Source organism: Hetaerina americana, unplaced genomic scaffold (genome assembly GCF_022747635.1).
Source record: "Hetaerina americana unplaced genomic scaffold, ioHetAmer1.1.p SCAF_9, whole genome shotgun sequence".
Classification (NCBI taxonomy): domain Eukaryota; kingdom Metazoa; phylum Arthropoda; class Insecta; order Odonata; family Calopterygidae; genus Hetaerina; species Hetaerina americana.
In genome coordinates this window covers 2,264,481-2,286,563 of record NW_027287538.1, presented here as the reverse complement: position 1 = coordinate 2,286,563, position 22,083 = coordinate 2,264,481, and the positions used below count along the sequence as shown (strand labels likewise).

General features: G+C 42.6%; 2 protein-coding genes across 2 annotated transcripts in view; one reads left to right on the top strand and one right to left on the bottom strand.

Annotated features, from left to right (window-relative positions):
• The window catches only part of LOC139698994 (uncharacterized), a 201,947-nt gene that overhangs the window by 73,752 nt on the left and 106,112 nt on the right, over positions 1-22,083 (top strand). The window lies entirely within an intron of this gene.
• Positions 1-22,083, bottom strand: part of LOC139698980 (superoxide dismutase [Cu-Zn]-like) — a 43,127-nt gene that overhangs the window by 15,968 nt on the left and 5,076 nt on the right. Inside the window, exon 2 of the mRNA XM_071597973.1 lies at positions 1,536-1,659. Coding sequence (XP_071454074.1) covers positions 1,536-1,659 — 124 coding nt within the window. The remainder of the gene's footprint in view (positions 1-1,535; positions 1,660-22,083) is intronic.

The following is a 22,083-nucleotide window of genomic DNA, read 5'->3' as shown; positions in this document are numbered from 1 at the left end:
GTATATATATACGAGGGTCATCCGGAAAGTAGTACCCGTTCGTGAAATAAAGACACAAAAGTAAATATTAACAAACATAAAAAATTTTATTTGAAAGAGGATACTTTAAACTACTTCTCAACATAATCTCCAAGCAAATTAAGGCATTTGTCATAACGTGTGACAAGTTTCTGTATTCCTGCTGCATAGTCCTTCGCCGCCAGCTCATTGAGATACGCGAGGGACCCATCTTGCACAAATTTTTGCATAATGCAGATGGTGTTTAACAATTTCATGAACAATTGTTCGAGAAACATTGGGAAAATGCTCACAGATGTCATCAATTGTGACGCGCCGATCGTTCCTCACGAATTCGTCAACTGAGCTCACCAGTTGGTCTGTAATGACAGACGGTCTCCCCGAACGCTCATCGTCGTGTGTGTTCCCCCTCCCCATGTTGAAGTTGCGACACCACCGCCGAACAGACGACTCGTCCATTACATTGTCTCCATACACCTCCTTTAATTGGCGATGAATATCACATGGGCGAACGTTTCTTGCATTGAGGAATTTAATCACTGCCCTCACTTCACAACTGGCGGCGTTCTCAATTTTTTTAAACATTGTAAACAATCACAGAAACAACACAGGCAATGCTAGCGTCACGCAACTTGGCTCAGAGAAGGCAGACAAGCCACTGAAGCTATCTGACCTCGACCAGCGGCTACTCGCGTCGTCAGCACTTCATGCGGCACGAACGGGTACTACTTTCCGGATGACCCTCGTATATATATATAAGTAAATTTTAGTACATGCCGATATATTGTGTATATGTTTATTAATAATATATATATATATATACAAAATACATATTTTTTCTAGGTTTATTCTGCCATACGAATATATTCATATATGGATATTGAAAAGGAAAAACATTTTTATATTTACATTTAATTATATAATCTTTTTTTTCCTTTGAACTCTTCATTTTGTTTGTGTGATTGTTTAATTTCTAAGTAAAATTAATTTTTTCTGAGAATGCGTGCAATTAGAGTAATTGATATCAAAATGTATTTACGTTGCTTTGAGTCTAGCCGCGGTAAAATACACGAGAGGGCGTCATTTTGCCGGGTGGGTGAGGTGAAATTCGAATTAACTTGAGTGCGCATCGGTAGGTCTATGGATTTCAATTACTTATTATTTACTGAAAATTGGGAAGAGGTTAATGGAATTTCTTTTGCCGTGTGTCTGAATTCATAGCAGTTTGTTGACAACAAAAACAGAGATCGTCGGATCCAGTTCACGTGAGAATGTTCTAGCATTTCATTTTACATTTCTCGACGAAGTGATCAAAGAAGGCACTTTGCCATTCCGCATAGAAAAGTTTCATTACGTGAAACCTGAAGACGTTACGCTGTGATGAATCCTAAGTCGTAATACAACTACTCCATGTGGAGAAGCAAATTGTTTCCTTTCATCCGGAAGGATGTCCACCATGTTACGCCCGAAACTGACTAATTTCTCACCGAAGCCTGAAGAAAAACGTGTGTACCAACCATTGGTTTATCATAGTTGTATCCACCGCTGTCTTGATCTAGTTGACCGTAGGAGGGAGGCCTCCGGCCCTGAGCCTGGATGGACGGTGCTAGGAGGACCACTAGGAGGACCACTCTTGACTTCCTGGGAGAAATGAGCGAAAGTGTTATCTCAGTCATGATGTGGTGGTGGAGATGATGGGATGCATCGAAACCCGGTCGGGCAGTAAATCGTATGCAATGGAAAACGTTGACCTTAACCTTGAATATACCCCCTTGGCGGGGTTCCATTTTTCCCTTCATTTTGAGAGGATGTGCTGTGCTGCATTTGAATAAGGATAATTGAATAATTTGTGAAAGTCAAAGATGATCAATTCATGGATAAAAGAACTCACGATTATACTCATGAATGTTGGTGAATGTCACAAATTATGATTATAGAAGCTAACATTGGTGTTTTCTAGGTTTTTTGGGTTGAATCAGCGACGGTACATCTACATCTACATAATACCCCGTAAGCCGCCGCAAGGGCGTGTGGCGGGGGCTGTTACGTCACCAACCGTAAAGAGGAACAATGCCACATTCAAAACAACAACACGGAAAATTACACCCACAGCAGCGCACACACTTTCATGCAAAAATCCGTTCATCCAACACTCATGCAAACACATATATCACACACCAACAACAAACTGCAGCCCGGGATGCGGCGAGAAAGCCATCCAACAACACGCAAGCCAGGACACAACAAGCAAGAATGTGAAACATCACTACCACATGAAAATGCACCACAAAACACTCCACCCCCCGAGGAGACTGTAAAAGGCAGGGAATGCGACCCAACGTTCCAGGTAGCAGGCAGTTCCCCCCGCGGAGAGGGACGACGGATTGAAAGGGAGACTTAAAAACAGATTAACAGGACACTAATGAAGTAATTAGGAAAGAATGGGTTAAAATAACAAACCCACGAGGTTAGTGAAAGAGCATGGATTTAAGTAGATCTAAGTATTCCATAGACGTTGAGCGTGGCAAGTGGAATTTTTGTTATCTATAACCCTGGAGTTGCTATCCCGTATTGTCCGTGGGAAGAAGGAGTCCTTGAGTCGGCTATTTCTAGCATCTATTTCGCGAATTTTATAATGCATGATCAGCATTTATCTATGCTGAGTGTCAATCCCCATTTATGGGGATTGACACTTAATATAGATAAATGCGCAGTTGATAAAGATAAATGAGGAGTTGTTTGTTGGTTAGTGAAAGAGTATGCATTTAAGTAGAACTAATAATTCCCTTGATGCTGAGGGTGGCAAGTGGAATTTTTGCTTTTTATAACCCTGCAGTTGCTATCCCGTATTGTCCGTGGGAAGAAGGAGTCCTTGAGTCGGCTAGTTCTGGCATCAATTTCCCGAATTTTATATGCATGATCCAAGCGACCAATGTGTGTAGGAGTACGAATAATTTGCGAGACCTCGGTGCTGAAACATGCGGATCTGAATTTATTTAATAATTTCAATCTTGCATTGAATCGTCTCTCTGCCAATGATTCCCACCCCAAATCCATGAGCATTTCGGTGACGCTTTGCGTTTTATCGTAGGAATTTTTTACAAAACGGGCTGCCCGGCGTTGAACCTTCTCAATTTCCCGAATGAGACCTTTTTCACTCGGATCCCACACGCTGCATGCGTATTCTCAATGAGGCCTTACAAGAGCGTGGTGACAACGTTCCTTGACCTTCGAGTCACTTTTGCCGACAATGCGTCTAATGAATCCCAATTTTTTATATGCTTGACCGCAGACTTCACGTATGTGAGTCCCCCAAGTTAAGTCTTTTATGAATGTAACACCTAGGTATTTTACCGCATCGACTACGCCTAGGTAAACTCCAACTAATTTGTAAGCAAATCCCGTTGATCTTTTAAAGAAATTTACCACCGAACATTTATTGTAATTTGATGACAATCCCCAGTTAGAACACAATATAGTAATGTAATCTAAATCCTGCGCTCGAGTAAAACGATCCTCATATCCAGAAATCTCCCGATAAATCACCGTACCTTAATTCCATCACCCTGCCTCAATTCCCTACAGGTACGTCCTTTGAGCGAGGAATTTCTTTCATCGCGATAGGCATTACATGTGATTGGCCAAAATGTTATTCTTGAGGGAGTATTCATCAGGAAGTATCCAGTTGATTCAGAAAGGCACAAAGTGTCGTCACGCATTTGATAAGGAATATTGGGGTGGATACGCGAAGATTCGCGCTAGATTAAGCTGATTATATGAAGCGTATGGTTTCTCATCCGACATTGGTGATACAATATTAGCCCCCTAATTACATTGGCAGGGCCGAATTTCGTCACAAAATTAGAGAGACTGTCGAACTGATAGATTCAAGTATTCGTTTTTCCCGCGCACTATTCGTGAAAACAATAAGAGGGGGAACAACTAAGACGCAGTAATAGCGCTGTGGAAAATAGGGGTATATAATATTAAACAAAAGTAGGGACAAGATTAAAATTTTTAGTAAACACTGTCCAAGTCTGTGGTCTTCACGCCCGTCGCCGTGAGCCATTGCACCGGGTGGGGTGAAGGCGAATCATCTACATCTACACCATAGCCCCCAAGCTATGGCAAGAGCGTGTGGCGGGGGGTGTTGGATCACCACTCTTAAAAGACAGCAAAACCACAATCAAAACCAACACATGGATGCAAACCCATACCCACAGTGGCGTCTACATTCAGGCAAAAATCCCTACATTTCATACGTATGCAAATACATATACCATCATCTAACAAAAACCGCCATATAACATATACCAACATCTAACTTGCACCGTAGGATACAGTAAGAAATTCATCCATTAACGTGCAAGCTAGAATTTGAAAAGCAAGAAGGCGCATTTCCACTACCACATGGACATGAAATTTGCAAATGCAACATGCCTCTCGTCTCCAAAGGCGCAGGCAGGTTAAGTATATTACGCATCTACAGAATGCCCCGCAAGCCGCCGCAAGGGCGTGTGGCGGGGGTGTTTCGTCACAACCCGTTAAATAGAATTTAATCACATTCAAAACCAACATTTTTATGCCAATCTACACCCACAGTGGCGTATACATTCATGCAAAAACCTTTACAACTTGCACGCATACAAATACGTATACTATCAACTAACAAACAAATGCACCTTAGCTTGTAGTAAAAAAGTATCCAATAACGTGCGAGATAGAATTTGACAATTAAGAAACGAAATTCTTCTACCCCATAGACATGAAGCATACAACGGTCTTCGCTTCCAAGGGCACAGGGAGGGAATGTTACCCGAAGCTGCAGGTAGCGGGAGGGTCCCCCCACATCAGAGATAGACGAGGGATGGAAGGGGAAGTGATTTCCACATTTTTCGGGCTGCGTCCGCGTATGTCGTTCAAATTCACAACAGTTCCGCCAGCTCTCCTGCTGGCGTCCTCAGGTCAAAGATGGAAAGAAGCTCGTTGTCCCGTCTTATATAGGGAAAATTCGGCACCAATACCAGGAAATTTCTTCGGCCAATCAGGGAGCCTCCTCATATTTGCGCGGAATAGTTCCTTTCCACGAACTGTGGAGTGGATATCCATCCTCTCTGTTAAAGTTTTCTGGCCTTTTAACGATTTCAATGGCCTCTCTAATTATCCTCGGGAAGTATTTTTCTTCTTTCGCCATTATTTTAGCGTCGTAGAACAGAATAGAGTGTCCGGGTTCACTCCAGGCGTGCGCAGCGATGGCCGATGCTCTAAACTGTTTGGTCTTGGTTGCTCTCTGATATTCACTCATGCGTGTTTTCAGCGCTCTGCATGTTTCACCGATGTACCATTTGCCGCTAGAGCATGGCACTTGGTACACGCCTTCTCATATTAACGGTGAAATTTCATCCTTGGGTCCGGGTAGGGTGTCAGCTATCTTGGTGACGCAGTTGAATCTGGTCACAACATCATGCTTCCTTAAAGCCCTCGCGATTCTTACCGAAGTCCCTGCGATGAAGGGGATGGTGACGTAACCTTCGGTTGTGGTCTGGGGTCTTCCTCCCTGTCAGGAACAGTGGTGGTTTGTCTCTTCTTTTCTTACTTCTCGGCCCTTTTTTGGATCATATGAGCGCTGTATCCATTCCTTTGCAGGGCAGTTGTCAAGTGTTTCTTCTCGTTGGCAATAGAATCGGAGTCACATATTTTATATGCTCGGCTGACAAGTGTGTCTACCAGTGAGGTCTTCTGACTGGGATGGTGGTGCGATGCAGCATTAACGTAGCGGTCGGTGTGAGTGGGCTTCCTGTATACTCTGTGTCCAAGCCTCCCATTCACTTTATTCTCCGCCGCTGGAGTCGCCACTGTTCGCCCCCCCCCCCTCGATCATGTAGGGGTGGGGGGGGAATGAAGATTGGAGACACCAGAGGAATAATCATCCCGCTCGACCTTGCGTCACATTTTGAAAGGTGAAACCCGTCTCGCGATGCTCTCAATCGCCTGTGTTCCAAACCAGTTCGTGCCCCTCTTCCCGTTCCGGCTATTCCGGATGGCTTCCGGTTTTCTCCCCTCTCCCTTTGATGCCCACTCCGACACTCCAAGCGGCGTCTTCCTCTTCAACAAGCGTCATCCAGTCCTTGTGTGTCCAACGTGGGCGTGGACGGGGGGACGCGGTCCAGCGCCTTCCCGCAGGGTGAAGCCGGACAATCTGCTCCCGGGAGTGCGGCCTCCGCCCCCGGTGAGCGATGGCCTCGCTGATAGAGCAACTTTGAGGAATACCACGGGGAACCACCAAAATTATTGTTCCCGTGATAAAAATGGAATGATGTGAAGAGAAAATGACCTCGGGTGGCCGAATCCTTCTCCCAAAAGTCATCACAGCAATTTATGGTGTTCTCTTTGGGACGAGTGGCGCTTACTTATTACGGCCATAGGAGTTTTACTTCAATTTGTTCCTGGAAAGTACCGTTTGATGGATGTGAGACGTATCCATACGTATCGCCTTGCCTGGGCGACCAAGTTTTGTACCGCACCGCTCCATAAGAAAGATCCTTACGTATATTTTCTTTGCATCCTTAGTCATCATCTTTCTTCTCTGTGCGTGCATTTCTTTTACTTGCGCACTTCTTATTTTTATGCATCTCTATTTTTTCGATCGTGTTCGTCCGAAACACTTCCTGATTTGGTGAAGTTCTCTACCTGCTCCCCGGCATCTCCGGGAATGGAACCCGGGTTCTCCGGTCGGTAGTCCCACTCTTCAAGTAAAGCGATTCACAAAACGCGGCGGCGGTGGTGGTTTTCCGATTCGAATGGCCCAGAGGAGGATGATCGCATTCCTTTGAAAGAGGAACATTAGCGACGCCGACCCCAGAGAAATAAACCTGTTGGTGGCCATTGGGATGGTCTTGGATAAAGTGTAAGTATTGCACTGAAACTGGTTCCATTCGAACAGATCAAAATACGGATAGAATATTAACATGGCGGACGGCAATTTCCTTTGAGGGACCGTGGTGAAACGGACTCATGGAAGACTGGACCCGTGCAGTCACATTGGATTGAAAGTTATGAATTGTCGAATCATGATCGATTGTTGCCTATGATGACGTGTAATTATTCCAGATGCGTGGTCGCGTAAACGGACGAATCAGTTCGGTGTAACTAGGCAGTACTGATTTGCCTCCCGGGCCCGTGGACCGGTCGGAATTTCCTCCCGCTCTCTCAAATTCGAGGTATTTCAACGTGGTGGGTGTCATGTGTGATGAAACGCCTCTTTTCTTAATCGCTCTTAAATTTTGAGTGCACGACTGCTCTTCTTCTGAAACCGTCATTTATAAGCTTGACGAATGCCAATGATGTAGCTTGAGCTATTAAACCAAAGATGTAGGCACACGATGCGGAGGGATGACCTCCGCGTGGGACGATGGTGATGATGCATTCGGCATATCTACATAATGCCCCGAAAGCCGCCGAAAGGGTGCGTGGCGGGGGGTGTTAGGTCACCACTCGTAAAAGAGAATTTAACCACATGCAAAACCAACATTTTTATTCCAATCTATATCCAAGAAGGCGTGTATATTCATGCAAAAACCTTTTTGACTTAAACGCATGCAAATACATATGCTATTAACTAATGCACACATGCATCCACGAATGTACCTTATGTCTACGCAACGTTTAATCTTGTCCTGATTTGTTAATCGAATGTCTTTAATATTTTTATAGAGACGTTGGTTTCTTTTGGACTATTATGATTCGCGAATGTCCGAGAAAGAACGAGTATTTGTATCTATCTGTACTGAAATCTCTCTTATCTTATCTTATTTGTGGCCTGATCTACTTAATTAGTGTGGGGCCATAATAATGATTCATTTAGCAGTTCATCGTGCGACTCGTTTGTTCTGAACCTTTTTCAAAGACTCAAGTCTCGGTTGTTCTCTTCGCATCTCAAGTGGCTCCCACCCTAATTCCCCCTTAAAGGCCTCTCACACTCGTCTCCTTATTATAACAATTTTTGACGAATCTGGCGGATTTTCTCTGGACCTCATCTAATTGCTTTTGTTAAATTTTCTCCCAAGTATCCCAAATACTCGCGGAATATTCCAAATGAGACCTCACTCGAGCAAATGTACGTATCTCCAGCCGACAATACACCAATGGGTTATAACCACTAACGATTTCTACGCAGATTCAAATATATTGCTTTCAGGGTTTATCCCTTCTTATTTCATGCTTGCTTGGAGTGGATAGTATCGGTAATGGTGTTCATCACGGTGTTTTTTTCACCTGATATCGCTCGTCATCCGTCCGCAAAATGGCGTGGGTGTTCCGCACGCCGAGTCACGCCCCGACTGACGTTCCTCTTACTCGTGGGCGATGCGTGAAAGTCAACGCGACTGATTAGATCGCGCGTTCAATTCCATAGAAAGTTTCCCAAAAAAGTCAATTCTTCAAAAGCTGTCCGAGCGCTGCGGGGAAGCGTGGAAAGGCTATCATTTGTCCCCGCCCCGCGAATGGGGGCGACGCAATGGCACGGGACGACCGGTCAGCACTCCAGAGGCGGGAAGCACTGCCAATGTAGATGGGACTAGTTCCGGTGGCATGGAAGCCAATTCGTCGTTGCTTTCCCAAGAGGCCCGGGGCGGGCCCGGTGGATGACGCAGCATCTCGGCGTGTGTCGAAGACTGCGGAGATCTAGGGAAGATAGTTTTGACTTTCCCGCGCCGTGTTTAGCTAAAATTCAACTCGGAATATAGGGCAATGACCTGGGCAGCGACCTGTTCCTCCGAGCGACGGGCAGAGCCACCGAAAACAGTCACAGAAAAGCAGCGCAAAACTTCCAAATTCAAGAAATGTGTCCTCCATGTCCTTTATTAAACATTATATATTATGGGCAGGTTAATTATCTGAGGATATTAAAGGCATATTACAGGCCCCGACTCAGTTACTATGGTAAATCAGATCGCCAACGCAAAATCAGGGAGATTTATAGGTAGAACGGATAGATTTAAAAATGTCGTTTTTTCTTCGTACCGTTAGAGATCATAGTAGACATGACAGCAATCGCGTAGGAGATAATTAGAATTGGTAGTGTATATATTGATGTATACATTTTATATCTTGAATGTTATTCTATTTGTTTCAAAAACCTATATTTTTGATAGTCCTACGGATTGTTTTGAATATACATCTCCCGTTTTTTAATATTGTTACATGTAGGTACTTTCTTTCTTGTGACTAACATTTATCGAGTGGATCATCAAACTAATATTTTTGTAGAAGTAATGTGTATTGGTTTTGCATGTGGTTTTTTTCTAATTTCCGCGTGTTGACCTAACACCCCCCGCCACAGGCCCCCTCGGTGACATTCGGGGTATTGTGTAGATTATGCATAATGTAAGACTATTACCTTTGAAAAACGGAGCCTAGCGTCCATCTACTGCAGTCATATTTTTCTAGCTCTATTTATTTGGTGCATGGTGTATATATTTAGGTTTAATTACTTTTTTTGGGGCTTAAATGAGATTAAGTACATTTTAACTCTGGTGACTACCTTCCTGTATCATTATTGTCTATTAATTATAGATAGTGATAGAGGAGAGAATGTTAGGCAAACGAGGAAAGGGAAGGAACAGGATAGGGATGTTGGACGGGATGAAGGGAGGAAGGAAGTACTCAGAGATGAAGAGGGACCTGTAGGATACTGGATTGTGTTTTGTTTTGTTAGAAGTCACAAAATATTTATTTGGTAGCGGTGTCCATGCAAAACCCTACCTAGATTACCTTAAAATGTAATAGATAGTTTGTGTACTTTTGGCATGTGTTATTGATGTTAACATTGAAAATCCTATTCTCCTCGTCATCACCCGCGCTATTCTTATTCCGTCATTTTTAATGCTTTGCTCTTGGGGTGGACGTAGTGCCGTGAGGGAATGTAGTTTTTCTTACATTTTTTGACTTGTTTAATACACGAAAAATCCACATAGGAATCAGTTTCAATTTATTTCGCTGTTTCATTTATTGTAATTTTGAGCTCGATCTCCAATAACTTAGTTGGAGAAAAACACTTGTTCAACTTCTGTTGAAAAACAAAAGTTAACTGACTTGTAGATTAAGTGGTAATTGGGGTTGGAGTTTTATTATTCGGTATTATCATTTTTTTCCAAAAAGGTGTACACGTAGTGATTTCGCAAATATTTTTCTAAGCCTCTGAGTTTTAAAACATCTGCTGGCTAAAATTGCGTTCTTTATGCACTTCAAATTCTTATTGTCTTTTCCCCGATTCATCATAAGGATATACTTATTGAATGCTGAATGTTTGCATTATTTTTTCCTTTATTAAAATATCTTTTGCCCCTATGCGGTGGATGAGGGATTTTGGAGTAGTTTTCTCCGTCTATTGACGAGGTTTTTGTAAAAAGTATCGGTAACAATTTTTTTCTTTTGTGCATCACGTGAAGTGCTGAATTCACACCGTCGGTTGAGATTGATAAGATAAGGAATTGATGAGCCAATGATAGTACACACACCATTATCAGTGAAAATTTGGCGGTACGAAAAATCTGCGCTAAACTCGTCCTTCCGGAGGACTTCGGACGGATGACCAAGAGAGACGAATCGAGAGTGTCTGCTTACAAAGACCTTCTACAACGACATCGCGACGATTCCCTAACCGTCTTACAGTTGTCCCCCTCCGACTTGGCACTAGCAGACTTTTGGAAAAATAGATTGATTTCCACTAGATATTGCTCATATACAATGCCCCTCTATCAATATTCTCTACAAAGTACTTCTTCCTAGCAACGGTGATAATGGGCAACCCTGCCCTAAACCCCTGCCCTAACCCTGCCCATCCGGACTCCCCGTTCCCCACTCCCACCTGAGCAGTCTGAGACATGTACAGGTTGCGGATTAGCCTCCTTTCCCTCCAATCTATTCCTATTTTCTGCAATATACTCATTAGTTTTTCCCAATTTACTCTATAAAACGCATTTTCAAAATCAACAAAACAGGCAAAACCCTCCTGATTTAATTTTATATTCCTCTCTATTAGCGATCTCATTACTGCAATGGCATCATGCGTACCTCTCCGCTTCCTGAACCCAAACTGATCATCCCCTAAGTAATCATTTGCCCTACTCTCCATCCTTTTCAATATGATCCTGAGAACAACTTTAGCTGCGTGGGATATCATACTTATCGTTCTGTAGTCCTCACATGCTGTAGCCATAACTTTTTCGGAATAGGAACTAACGCTGATCTCACAAAGTCTTCCGGCCAGATTCCTCCCTCATAGATACTACGAATCTGTCCATACTTTTCCTCCCACATTTTCCTAAACGTTTTAGTAGTTCCCCAGGAATTTTGTCTACCTCCACGGCCTTATTTGATTTCATCACTCTTAAAGTCCTTTCTATCTCATCGTCGATAGGTACTATAATTGGTGTCTTAAAAAACGCCATCGAAATTTTTCTTTCTATCTTTCACTCTTTTTGACGCCCAATAACTAAATGCCAAGTTGTCATCTGCCGCTCAAAGTTTTCTCTCCCGCGAACCCTCCAAAACATTACTTCTCGGGCGATTGTGATTTGCGAGTTTATCGACACCAAGTATCTGATCTGGCCGCCCTCCGTCGCTCTTCCTTCGCGTGTGTTTCTCATCCCTTCACCCAGTATTGAATTTGATGTCATCAACACGTCCGTGGCCCATCCCTCCATGAAAAGATACCTTCCTTAGGCTTTACTTCCCAACATTTCTGCCTTGCACCAAGAAGTGTTTCGGTCTTTGGAAATTATACTCGATGCTCAACTTCTTTCTCTACCCTCCTCACGCACGAATCACCCGGCGCACGTCACGACGCGGCCGAATGAGTCACGTTATCGCCCTCCAGTCACTAAACGATATTTACCTTCAAACGTCTCTCCTTCTCCTTCTCTCTACGATTCAATTAGCAGTCTTTTATTGAAGATTTCTATTTCTTTCTTTTCGTTTGGTAAAGATTTTTAGTACCATTTCGAATTCATTTTCTCTTATCGGACTACATTTAACTATTAATAGATTATCCGTTTTGCTATAATTTGCTTTAATTATTAGGTCAGATAGTATTAAATTTCAATAATTTTTAACTTTTCATCTTATTTATATGATATTTCACTCTTGGGTAATTTTTCGGTCAATAATTGTTTTAAGATATGCTTTGTGTCGTGTGTATTTCTTTTTTATTCATGCGAACTTTTCTTGCTATATGTTTTATATTTATAAGTTAAGCTTAGTATCAATTAGATATTTTTCCTACAAGTAGCATTTCTTGGTGCTGTTTCATTTCTGTTGGTTTTATTACTTTGTGGGCTTAATTAGTGAAATGTTGACTCCCTTTGCAAAGGTTTGGCGAACGATCTATGATTGCACAGCTGTTTTCATGTAGACAGCTATATTTTTAGTAAGGGCATTACTCAATGCTTCTTACGTTGCCCAAATGCAACATTAGGGTCGAAGATTATTTCCATAATGATTATGCACCAATATAAGATTTGAAAAGCCCATTTACGAGTCATTTTCGCCATTGCGAATCTGCTAGTCGTCTCGCTTCTGACATTTGGAATGATGGGTTTACAATATGGCAATATGGAATAGGACAATAATTTTGATATCCTATGCAGCTTAAGTTCCTCTCAGAATTATAAACAAAAGGATAGAGAGTAGGACAAATGATTATTTAGGGGATGATGAGTTTGGGTTTAGGAAGGGGAGAGGTACGCATGATGCCATTGCAGTACTGAGATCGCTAATAGAGAGGAATATAAAATTAAATCAGGAGGTATTTGCCTGTTTTGTTGATTTTGAAAATGCGTTTGATAGAGTAAATTGGGAAAAACTAATGAGTATATTGCAGAAAATAGGAATAGATGGGAGGGAAAGGAGGCTAATCCGCAACCTGTAGATGTCTCAGACTTCTCAGGTGGAAGTGGAGAACGGGGAGTCCGGATGGACAGGGTTAGGGAAGGGATTTTGGGCAGGGTTGCCCATTATCACTGTGCTGTTCAACCTGTATGTAGAGGAAATGATTAAAGAGGCTTGGAAAGAGTTGGAGATAGGAATGAAAGTGGGCGGGGAATTCGTAAAATCAGTTAGATTTGCTGATGACCAAGCCTTAGCCTTACCCCTTGGCTGACTGACTAAGTCAGCCAAGGGGTTGTAAGCATTTCTGAGTGAATTAGAAATTCAGTGCGACAGGTATGGGATGAGAATCAATATTAATAAAACAAAGGATATGCAATTTTCTAGAAAGAAAAAGGCTACGCTAAACATTAAAATAGGAGGGCAAAAACTAGAGCAGGTAGAACTGTTTACGTATCTCGGAAGTGTTTTGGACCAACACGGTCAAATTAGTAGGGACGTAAGGAGAAGAATTGCGCTAGGCAAAGAGGCTTTCACAAGAAGGAGGGAGTTGATGACAGGGACGTTGAGTAAGGATATTAAGAAAAGACTCGTAAAAACTTTAATTTGGAGCGTAGTTATGTACAACGCAGAAACGTGGTCATTGAAGCAGGAGGATAGACGTAGACTGGAGGCTTTTGAAATGTGGGTGTGGAGAAGAATGGAGAAGGTGAAATGGACAGAGAAGAAAACGAATGAGGAAGTACTTGGTATGGTGGGCGAAGAGAGGGGTTTGTTGGGAGCAATCCTATTGAGGCAGGAAAAGTGGATGAAGGGGGTGTTGACCGGCAGTGGGATGTTGAAGACTGTAATTGAGGGGAGAATGTTAGGCAAACGAGGAAAGGGAAGGAGCAGGATAGGGATGTCGGACAGAATGGAGGGAGGAAGAAAGTACTCAAGAGATGAAGAGGGAGCTGATGTAGAGTAGGATGATGGATTTTGTGTTTTGTTTGGAGTCACAAACTGTTTTATTTAGTAGCTGTGACTATCCATAAACCTACCTTAACCGGTAGATTACCAAATAATAATAATATGGCTTTTTTAGGATACACTTCTCGCATCTTCAATCGGGGGACCGAAATAGATGCGTGAATTGTCCCTCCCTCTTGGCACTCAACGAGTTTGGACACCTTCAAGATTGATTCCTCCCTAAATCGAGCGATTAAAGGCGCCTAAATGCCGCATCTTGATGCAGCTTATGAGGTACTGCTACGCGGTGTTGCTTGGTTTCCTAATTTGTTTCGGTTTTTATACATATTTTCGTTGGTTTTTTGATTGTCATCGGTGTCGTGTATTTTTCGGACCAGTCAATAAACAATGGAGGGTGAGTGAGGTGGGGTGGTCGTGATTGGATGCACCGAAAATACACGTAAGAAATTCGGGGCTTAGGCGTCTGGAGGGACGTTGAGTGAATTGCCGGGGACGTCGAGTCGCCTGACATTGACTCGGAAGGGAAAAGGGTGGAAGGGGAAGGTTCAAAGGGGCACCTCTCATGATGGGCGACATCGGGACCTTGAGAGTGGGAAAACCATGCGTGAAGCAACGTGCGTCGGTGACAAAAGAAGGCCAGTACCCGTGGAGGAATTCAAAGGTGAATGATTTTTACGCTCTGAAATTGGTTTATTGAAATGCACATTAGCGGATGACTCCGTTAAAAGTTACTGTTGCGGCATATCACGCAGTTTCTTGGAATTTGCCCTTGAAGGAAATCAGGAAATCAGGGCAAAGGAGTAGGTTCCCCGAAATACCTCAAGAAGGGGTCGGGATGGTGCGGAGGCTTCCCACCCGAAGGATTCGAGCTCGAATCCCGGCGGTGGCAAGTTATTTTCATTGAGATCCCGATCCATTTTCGGGGTGCCGTGTGCGGGGACTTCAAGTGAGTGAGTCGTCCGTCGAATGGGACGTTAAATTGTTTGAACCCTTGCCGCCTTTCGTTACGGGTAGGCTGATGGCGACGCCGAGAGGGAGGGAGGAAGGTCTATCTGCACCCTTCCTACCCTTACCAAATACCTCCACCTATCCCTATTGGCGCAAATAACCTCTGCTCATGGTCACCTACGCTAAAAAATTTACAAATACAACTAAGCAACTCAAATATGCGAATTAAAGGACCTGCAATTTCAGTTATTTCTTTGATCCAAAAACCCCAAAATCGTATTAAACAAGCTTCAGACGCTAATTACCAAGTATTGCGTAGCATACAAAAGCCGAACTCAACCCTAAGGTGTGTGGCAAATTAATTAAGGCTGCCGACGCTTCTGCCATTGGTGTTTTACGCGTGATTCGTGTCCTTGCATTGTTACCCTGGCGGAAGGAAATGAAACTTCTCGTGCGGCCATTGCGAGAAAGCTTCATGGTACCTTTTCCCGCCCTGGCCACTCCTACGTGCGACCTGAGTAGGGGTAATTCCCTCAGAAGCGAGAAACGACTCTCAGGACTCTCTCCGTGCCATGGTATTAATAACCTTCCTAAAAAAACCGCGAATGTAAAAAATGTGGGACCGATGCAAGTGTCGACCCATCCCTCACGTTGCCACGGAAACCGCGATTAAGGGAATCCAAGTCCCGCAGTCCAAATGGTACTCTATTTGGACTGCGGGACAGGATACAGCAGGGGGCAATGCCAACAAAAATATGCTGCTGCACACTCACACAGACGTAAATACTTATGCAAAACTCATTTCAACTTACACGCATGCAAATAAGTTTACAAGCAACGAATATGCACAAACACATGCGAATTAAAATTAACGAGCGAATTAACAAAGATCAAAGAAGAAGAAACGTTCAAAGAAGAAAAGAAAGAACGGTGAGGAATCATGATATTAAGAAACACACAGAAAAGTTCATTGACTGCCCAAGCGGGCAAGAATAAACCGTCCCGGTGAGGGAAGTCCCACCTTTACCGGTCATTGTACAGAAGAAACGCATGGCATTGAAGAAAGAAACATGGCTGAGGCGGAAGTGCGGTTTGCGAGAAAGTGAAACTTAAAACTAGGAATAAAATATGAATTCTTAATCTAACAAGAAAGGAAAGCCGACAGGGAACGGCTTTTTACAAAAGAAAAAAAAAGTACATCACTAACAGCACTAACTGCCCACCGGCACACTCTGAGCATAGAGTGGTACAAAATGGAAGCGGAGGCGAGGGTCGCCCATTTCCCACAGCGGGAAATTACACTTCAGAGTAGTTGTAGGAATATTTAAGACATTCTATTTACAATTCAGAACAAAATTAAAAGTTGTGTAGGCATAAGGTATATCTGTAGCTCTGCATTAGTTAATAATATATGTACATCTACATAATACCCCGCAAGCCGCCGCAAGGGCGTGTGGCGGGGGGTGTTAGGCCACCAACCGTAAAAGGGAACAATACTGCATGCAAAACAACAGCGTGGAAAATTACACCCACAGCAGCGCACACACTCATGTAAAAAACCCTTCATCCAACACTCATGCAAACACATATACCGCAAAACAACTAAAAACTGTACCGCAGGATGCAGCACGAAAGCCATCCAACAACACGCAAACCAGAACACAACAAGCAAAAAGGCGAAATTCCACCACCACGTGAACATGTAACACAAAACACTCCACCCCCCTACGTAATAATAAAAACAGCATCAACATATTTGGTGGCGACTTAAACCTCCCTGGTATCGATTGGGACAGTAAAAGCGTTGAATCTGGGACCCGCGATCGCGAATCTTGCAAATCCTTGATAAAATTGGTTCAAAGAAACTCCCTCCATCAAGCAGTACGCATGCCCACCCGCGGAAAGAACATATTGGATCTATTTCTTACAAACACGCCTGAACGTATTATTAGTGTATCAACTGACGAGGGCTTGAGTGACCATAAAGCAGTTAATGTCCACTTGGACATAGAAATAAAAAATATTGTTAAACCAAAAAGAAAAATTTATAGTTACCATAAACCAGACTTTGAAACTTTTGCCAATCAATTAAACTCTTCACTAACCGAGTTCAAAACCCGCTTAAGTCATGCCAACATGGAAGAAACTTGGACAGAATTTGTCAATATTTTGCAAAAAGGCATCATAGATCTCATCCCTATAAAACACATAAAAGCGAATCGGGACCCCAGGTGGTAAAATAAAGACGTTAGAAAAGCCCTCAGAAATCAGAGAATGCTATACTCTAGGGTAAAGAGGGCGGGCGTGAACACATCATCAGCTGAGAATAAACAATTATGGGACAAGTATAGATCCTCTAAAATTGAAACCAAAACACAATTACGTAGCGGCTTAATAGACGTTAAACGTAAAGTACTTTGCGAGCACTTGGACACTAACCCCAAAGCTTTCTGGTCAAATGGTAGGGAAGTAAATAGGATTAAACAAACCGTGGCTTGCTTGAGGGATTGTAGCAATATAATTCATACAGACAGTGAGGGTAAAGCTAACATCCTAAATTCATTCTTCATAGTGTTTTCACGAACGATGTTGCCACCGCATATCTCCAAGAAACAATACATACTCCACCCATGGAAAAAATAACAGTGGACCAACAAGGAATTCTAAAATTGCTTAACGAGATTAAACCCAACAAATCCTCAGGTCCCGAAAATATACCAGCTAGGGTCATAAAACATTTAGCTCCAAACATTGCCCCGTACCTTGAATTTATATTTGACAAATCCCTCACAGAGTGCAAAGTACCTAAGATTTGGGAAACCGCGCAAATAACGCCTATTTTTAAAAGTGGTGACAGGGAGGATCCCAGTAATTACAGACCTATATCTCTCACTTCTATCTGTTGCAAAATCTTAGAGCACACACTTGTCAGTTCAATAATGAGACACCTTGACAATATTAACTTTTTAAGTGACAATCAACATGGATTCAGGAAAACCCGCTCCTGTGAAACCCAATTAGGATTATTTACACATGATTTACTTTTATCTGGTGAGAGAGGTAGGCAAGTGGATTCCATCTTCTTAGATTTTCAAAAGGCATTTGATAAGGTTCCACCTGGTAAACTCATTCATAAATTAAAGGTCGCGGGTATAAACAGGGCGCCATGAGTTGGGTTAAAGATTTTCTTTCAGAGCGGGAACAGAGGGTAGTCCTTGATGGCGCTAGTTCCGACAGCGTTCGAGTCACGTCGGGGGTACCTCTGGGAAGTGTAATCGGGCCGTTGCTTTTCTTGATTTTTGTTAACGATTTGAACCGCGCAGTGAAAATTAAAATTAGGATGTTCGCGGATGACACGGTGATCTATCGGGAGATATCTGGGGATGAGGATCGTTTTATTCTAGAGCAGGATTTAGATTGCATTACTAAATGGTGTTCTAACTGGGGATTGACTCTAAATTATAATAAATGTTCAGTGGTAAATTTCTTCAAAAGATCAACGGGATTTGCTTACAAATTAGCTGGAGGTGACCTAGCAGTAGTTGATACGGTAAAATACCTAGGTGTCACATTCACAAAAGACTTAACTTGGGGGACTCACATGCGTAAAGTATACGTAACGTAGTATACGTAAAGTCTGCGGTCAAGCATATAAAAAATTGGGATTTATTAGACGCATTGTCGGCAAAAGTGACTCGGAGGTCAAGGAAAGTTGTTACCACGCTCTTGTAAGGCCTCATTTGGAATACGCATGTAGCGTATGAGATCCGAGTGAAAAAGGCCTCATTCAGGACCTTGAGAAGGTTCAACGCCGGGCAGCCCGTTTTGTAAAAAATTCCTACGATAAAATGCAACGCGTCACCGAAATGCTCATGGATTTGGGGTGGGAATCATTGGCAGAGAGACGATTCAATGCAAGATTGAAATTATTAAATAAATTTAGATCCGCATGTTTCAGCACCGAGGTCTCGCAAATTATTCGTACTCCTACACACATTGGTCGCTTGGATCATGCATATAAAATTCGCGAAATTGATGCCAGAACTAGCCGACTCAAGGACTCCTTCTTCCCACGGACAATACGGGATAGACTCTGCAGGGTTATAGATAGCAAAAATTCCACTTGCCACCCTCAGCATCAAGGGAATTATTAGTTCCAACTCCTCATATATATATCAACTGCGCATTTATCTATATTAAGTGTGAATCCCCATAAATGGGGATTGACTTTTGTCATAGATAAATGCGCAGTTTTGAAATTTTGGAACAAATGAAGCGACGAACAGGGTATAAACTACGAAATAGAGGGTTGAGTACTGACTACGGTCAATCAAGATAATATTTGGGGGTTGTTCTAACACCACGCCTTTCATGGGGAGCACATATCAGGACAATATGCGGATTAGCTTTAAAGAAACTTGGCTTCATAAGATGGGTTTTGGGGAAATGTAATGAAAAAGTAAAAGAGAGGTGTTATTTTGCTCTAGTTAGACCTCATTTCGAATATGCCGCAAGTATTTGGGATCCTTGGGAGAAAATTTGGCAAGAAGAATTCGATAAAGTCCAGAAAAAATCCTCTAGCTTCGTTAAAAATTGTTAGCATAAGAACACAAGTGTGACAGATCTCTTAGGGGATTTAGGCTGGGAACCACTTGAAGTGCGGAGAGAACAAGCTAGGCTTAGACTTTTAGAAAGGTTCAGAACAAACGAGTTTAACTATGACACTGAAGGAATTATAATGGCCCCACACTACTTAGGTAGATCAGACCACAAAGATAAACTAAGGGAGATAGATTCCAAGACAGATAGGTACAAATACTCATTCTTTCCCCGAACAATCAGTAATCATAATAGCAAGAAACCGAAGTCACTTTAGAAATATTAAAAACGTTGAATTTACAAGTCGGAACAAAATTAAACACTATAGAGATGTTAGGTATACTTTCAGGTACATGTGTATGTTAGTTGCTAGTTTGAGTGTTTGCATGTGTGTGGGGTGTAAGTCTTCTTGCCTGAATGTATACCATGCTTTTTTTGTGAATGTAAGAATTTTTGGTTTTTGCGTGTGGTTTTTTTCTTTTCTAAATTATGGGTGGTGTCCTAACACCTCCCGCCACACGCCCTTGCGAGGGCTTGCGGGATATTGAGTAGATATAGATGAGATCTGTTTTCTCCCGATCTAAGTATATCGTGAATGAAGAGACCAAGTTGTGTTTCGCAAGATCTGCTTTTCCTAAATCCGTGCTGGTTGTGGATTAGTATTTTCCTACTATCAAGAAATCTCATAATGTTAGTGACAATAATGTGTTCCAATATTTTACAAGAGATCAATGTTAAAGAATGTTTCGGTAATTGGTTGGTTTATCCCTATCGCCGCCCTTATAGATGGGAGTTATATGGGCTAGCTTCCAGTCGCGAGGCACTGAGCCTTCTTCTATCGATTTTAGAAACATAATATGTAAAAACGGGGCAATGTCTTCAGCTAGTTCCTTTAATATTCTAGAAGGTGTTTCTCCCGGACCAGGTGCCTTGTGTGCTTTGATACTACGGTTCAGATGTACTATTCCCTGCTTGGTCAGTGTAAGATCGCTCATTTGTTCCCCGGGTGGGTGTGCTACGGGACGTTTAATCTTGTCCTGACTGGTATGCCTTTAATATTTCTATTGTGACTATGGTTTCTTAATATTATGATTCGTAATTGTCTGGGGAAAGATTGGGTATTTGTATCTGTAAACTGGAAGCTATCTATCTTATCTTATCTTATTTGTGGTCTGATATACTTAAATAGTATTGGGTCATAATGATAATTCCTTTGGTGTCATCGTTAAACTCATTTGCTCTGAACCTTTCCAAAAGTCTCAGTCTCGCTTATTCTCTTTCGCATATCGAGCGGCTCCCAGCCGAATTCCCCCTTAAAGAGGCCTGTCACTCTTATCTACTAATCGCATAAGCCGAGATAGCTAAAATGAAGTCTTGTCTCGAGGAACAAATGAAACCTAATGAAAGCAATGCGAATTATCGAGAAGCAACCCGTTGACTCGTTCCCATGGCGCCCCTGTTGTCGTGGACTCTCGGGCGAAAGTGAATCCTTTGATGGCTTTTTTAGGGTGAAAGTCGTAGTCTATGGCCGACTGGGTGCCTACACCAGATTCCTATTTTCGCTTTTACTGACCTCCCCTTGAATGACGTCGGTATCGAAGCGATTCCCTTATTACCAGTTCTGGCGTCACTGCAGAGATGTTGTCAATCGTGCCTGCGTCATCGTTCCTGGGTCATCAGCTGCGTGCATCTTATTCGGGGCCCCTCGGATCGCAAATGGCACCCGGGTGCAAATCTACATCTCTGATACATAAACCTGACGTGTTTGAGTGCAATTAAGGTAAAAGCAATGCTTTCCTAATCTTTATACTTAAAAAAATCAACGACCGATAATAATGAAACAGTCACAATGGAATGAGCTACCAAAGAGAAGCGCAATTTAAGCGCAAGACGCCTTACTATGACTCCTAAGTGTTTATTTTCGTCTTACTCTATATGTTCGTGGAATAATTTGGTTTGTTTTGAATTTTGAGCCCCGCCTGACTTGGGAGTCCCACTTCACGGACGTAAAATTTTAGGACTAGTTGTGAGGTTTATCATTTTCCAGAATAGATATTATTATTGATATGTCCGCCATAATTCGGTTTTATTGTACCAACTTATGAGTTCCGACCATCAATACTGAGCATGTTGTTTCCAATCGATGAATTTATAATCTACATATTTATATTCAACAGATTCAGCCTTGATGTAATTTCCGTGATGGAAGTTCGTCATCGTGAGAACAAACAAATGTGCTCTTTTCCACAAGTTTAGTTTTCAGTACATCGAACCATCTTCGGGTACAAGACGAGATTCAACATGTGAGACATCATATGTACACCCGTTTGAGGGAGAGGGGGGGGCAGAAGAAGGGGAAGGAGTGAGGTGGGCGGGGACAAAGAGGGGAAATATGGAAAACCCAAAGAAACAGGGAAACTAAAGAAATGGCCAGGGAAAAATAGGGAGGGGGAAGAGATAAGCACTTGCGGTCATTATTTGAGAGGAGGGTGGCAGGTAGTTGGCGTCCTGGCGGTTGGAAGGAGGGAAGAATAAAGAAGGGTGAAGCTGGAAGGAGGCATTGGAGAGATGGAGACAGTTTAAGGGATGAGATATAAGTGATTCTAAGGAGGACATTATTAGGGAAGGGTTGTTCGACATATACTGAGAGTGGAGGGTGGGGAG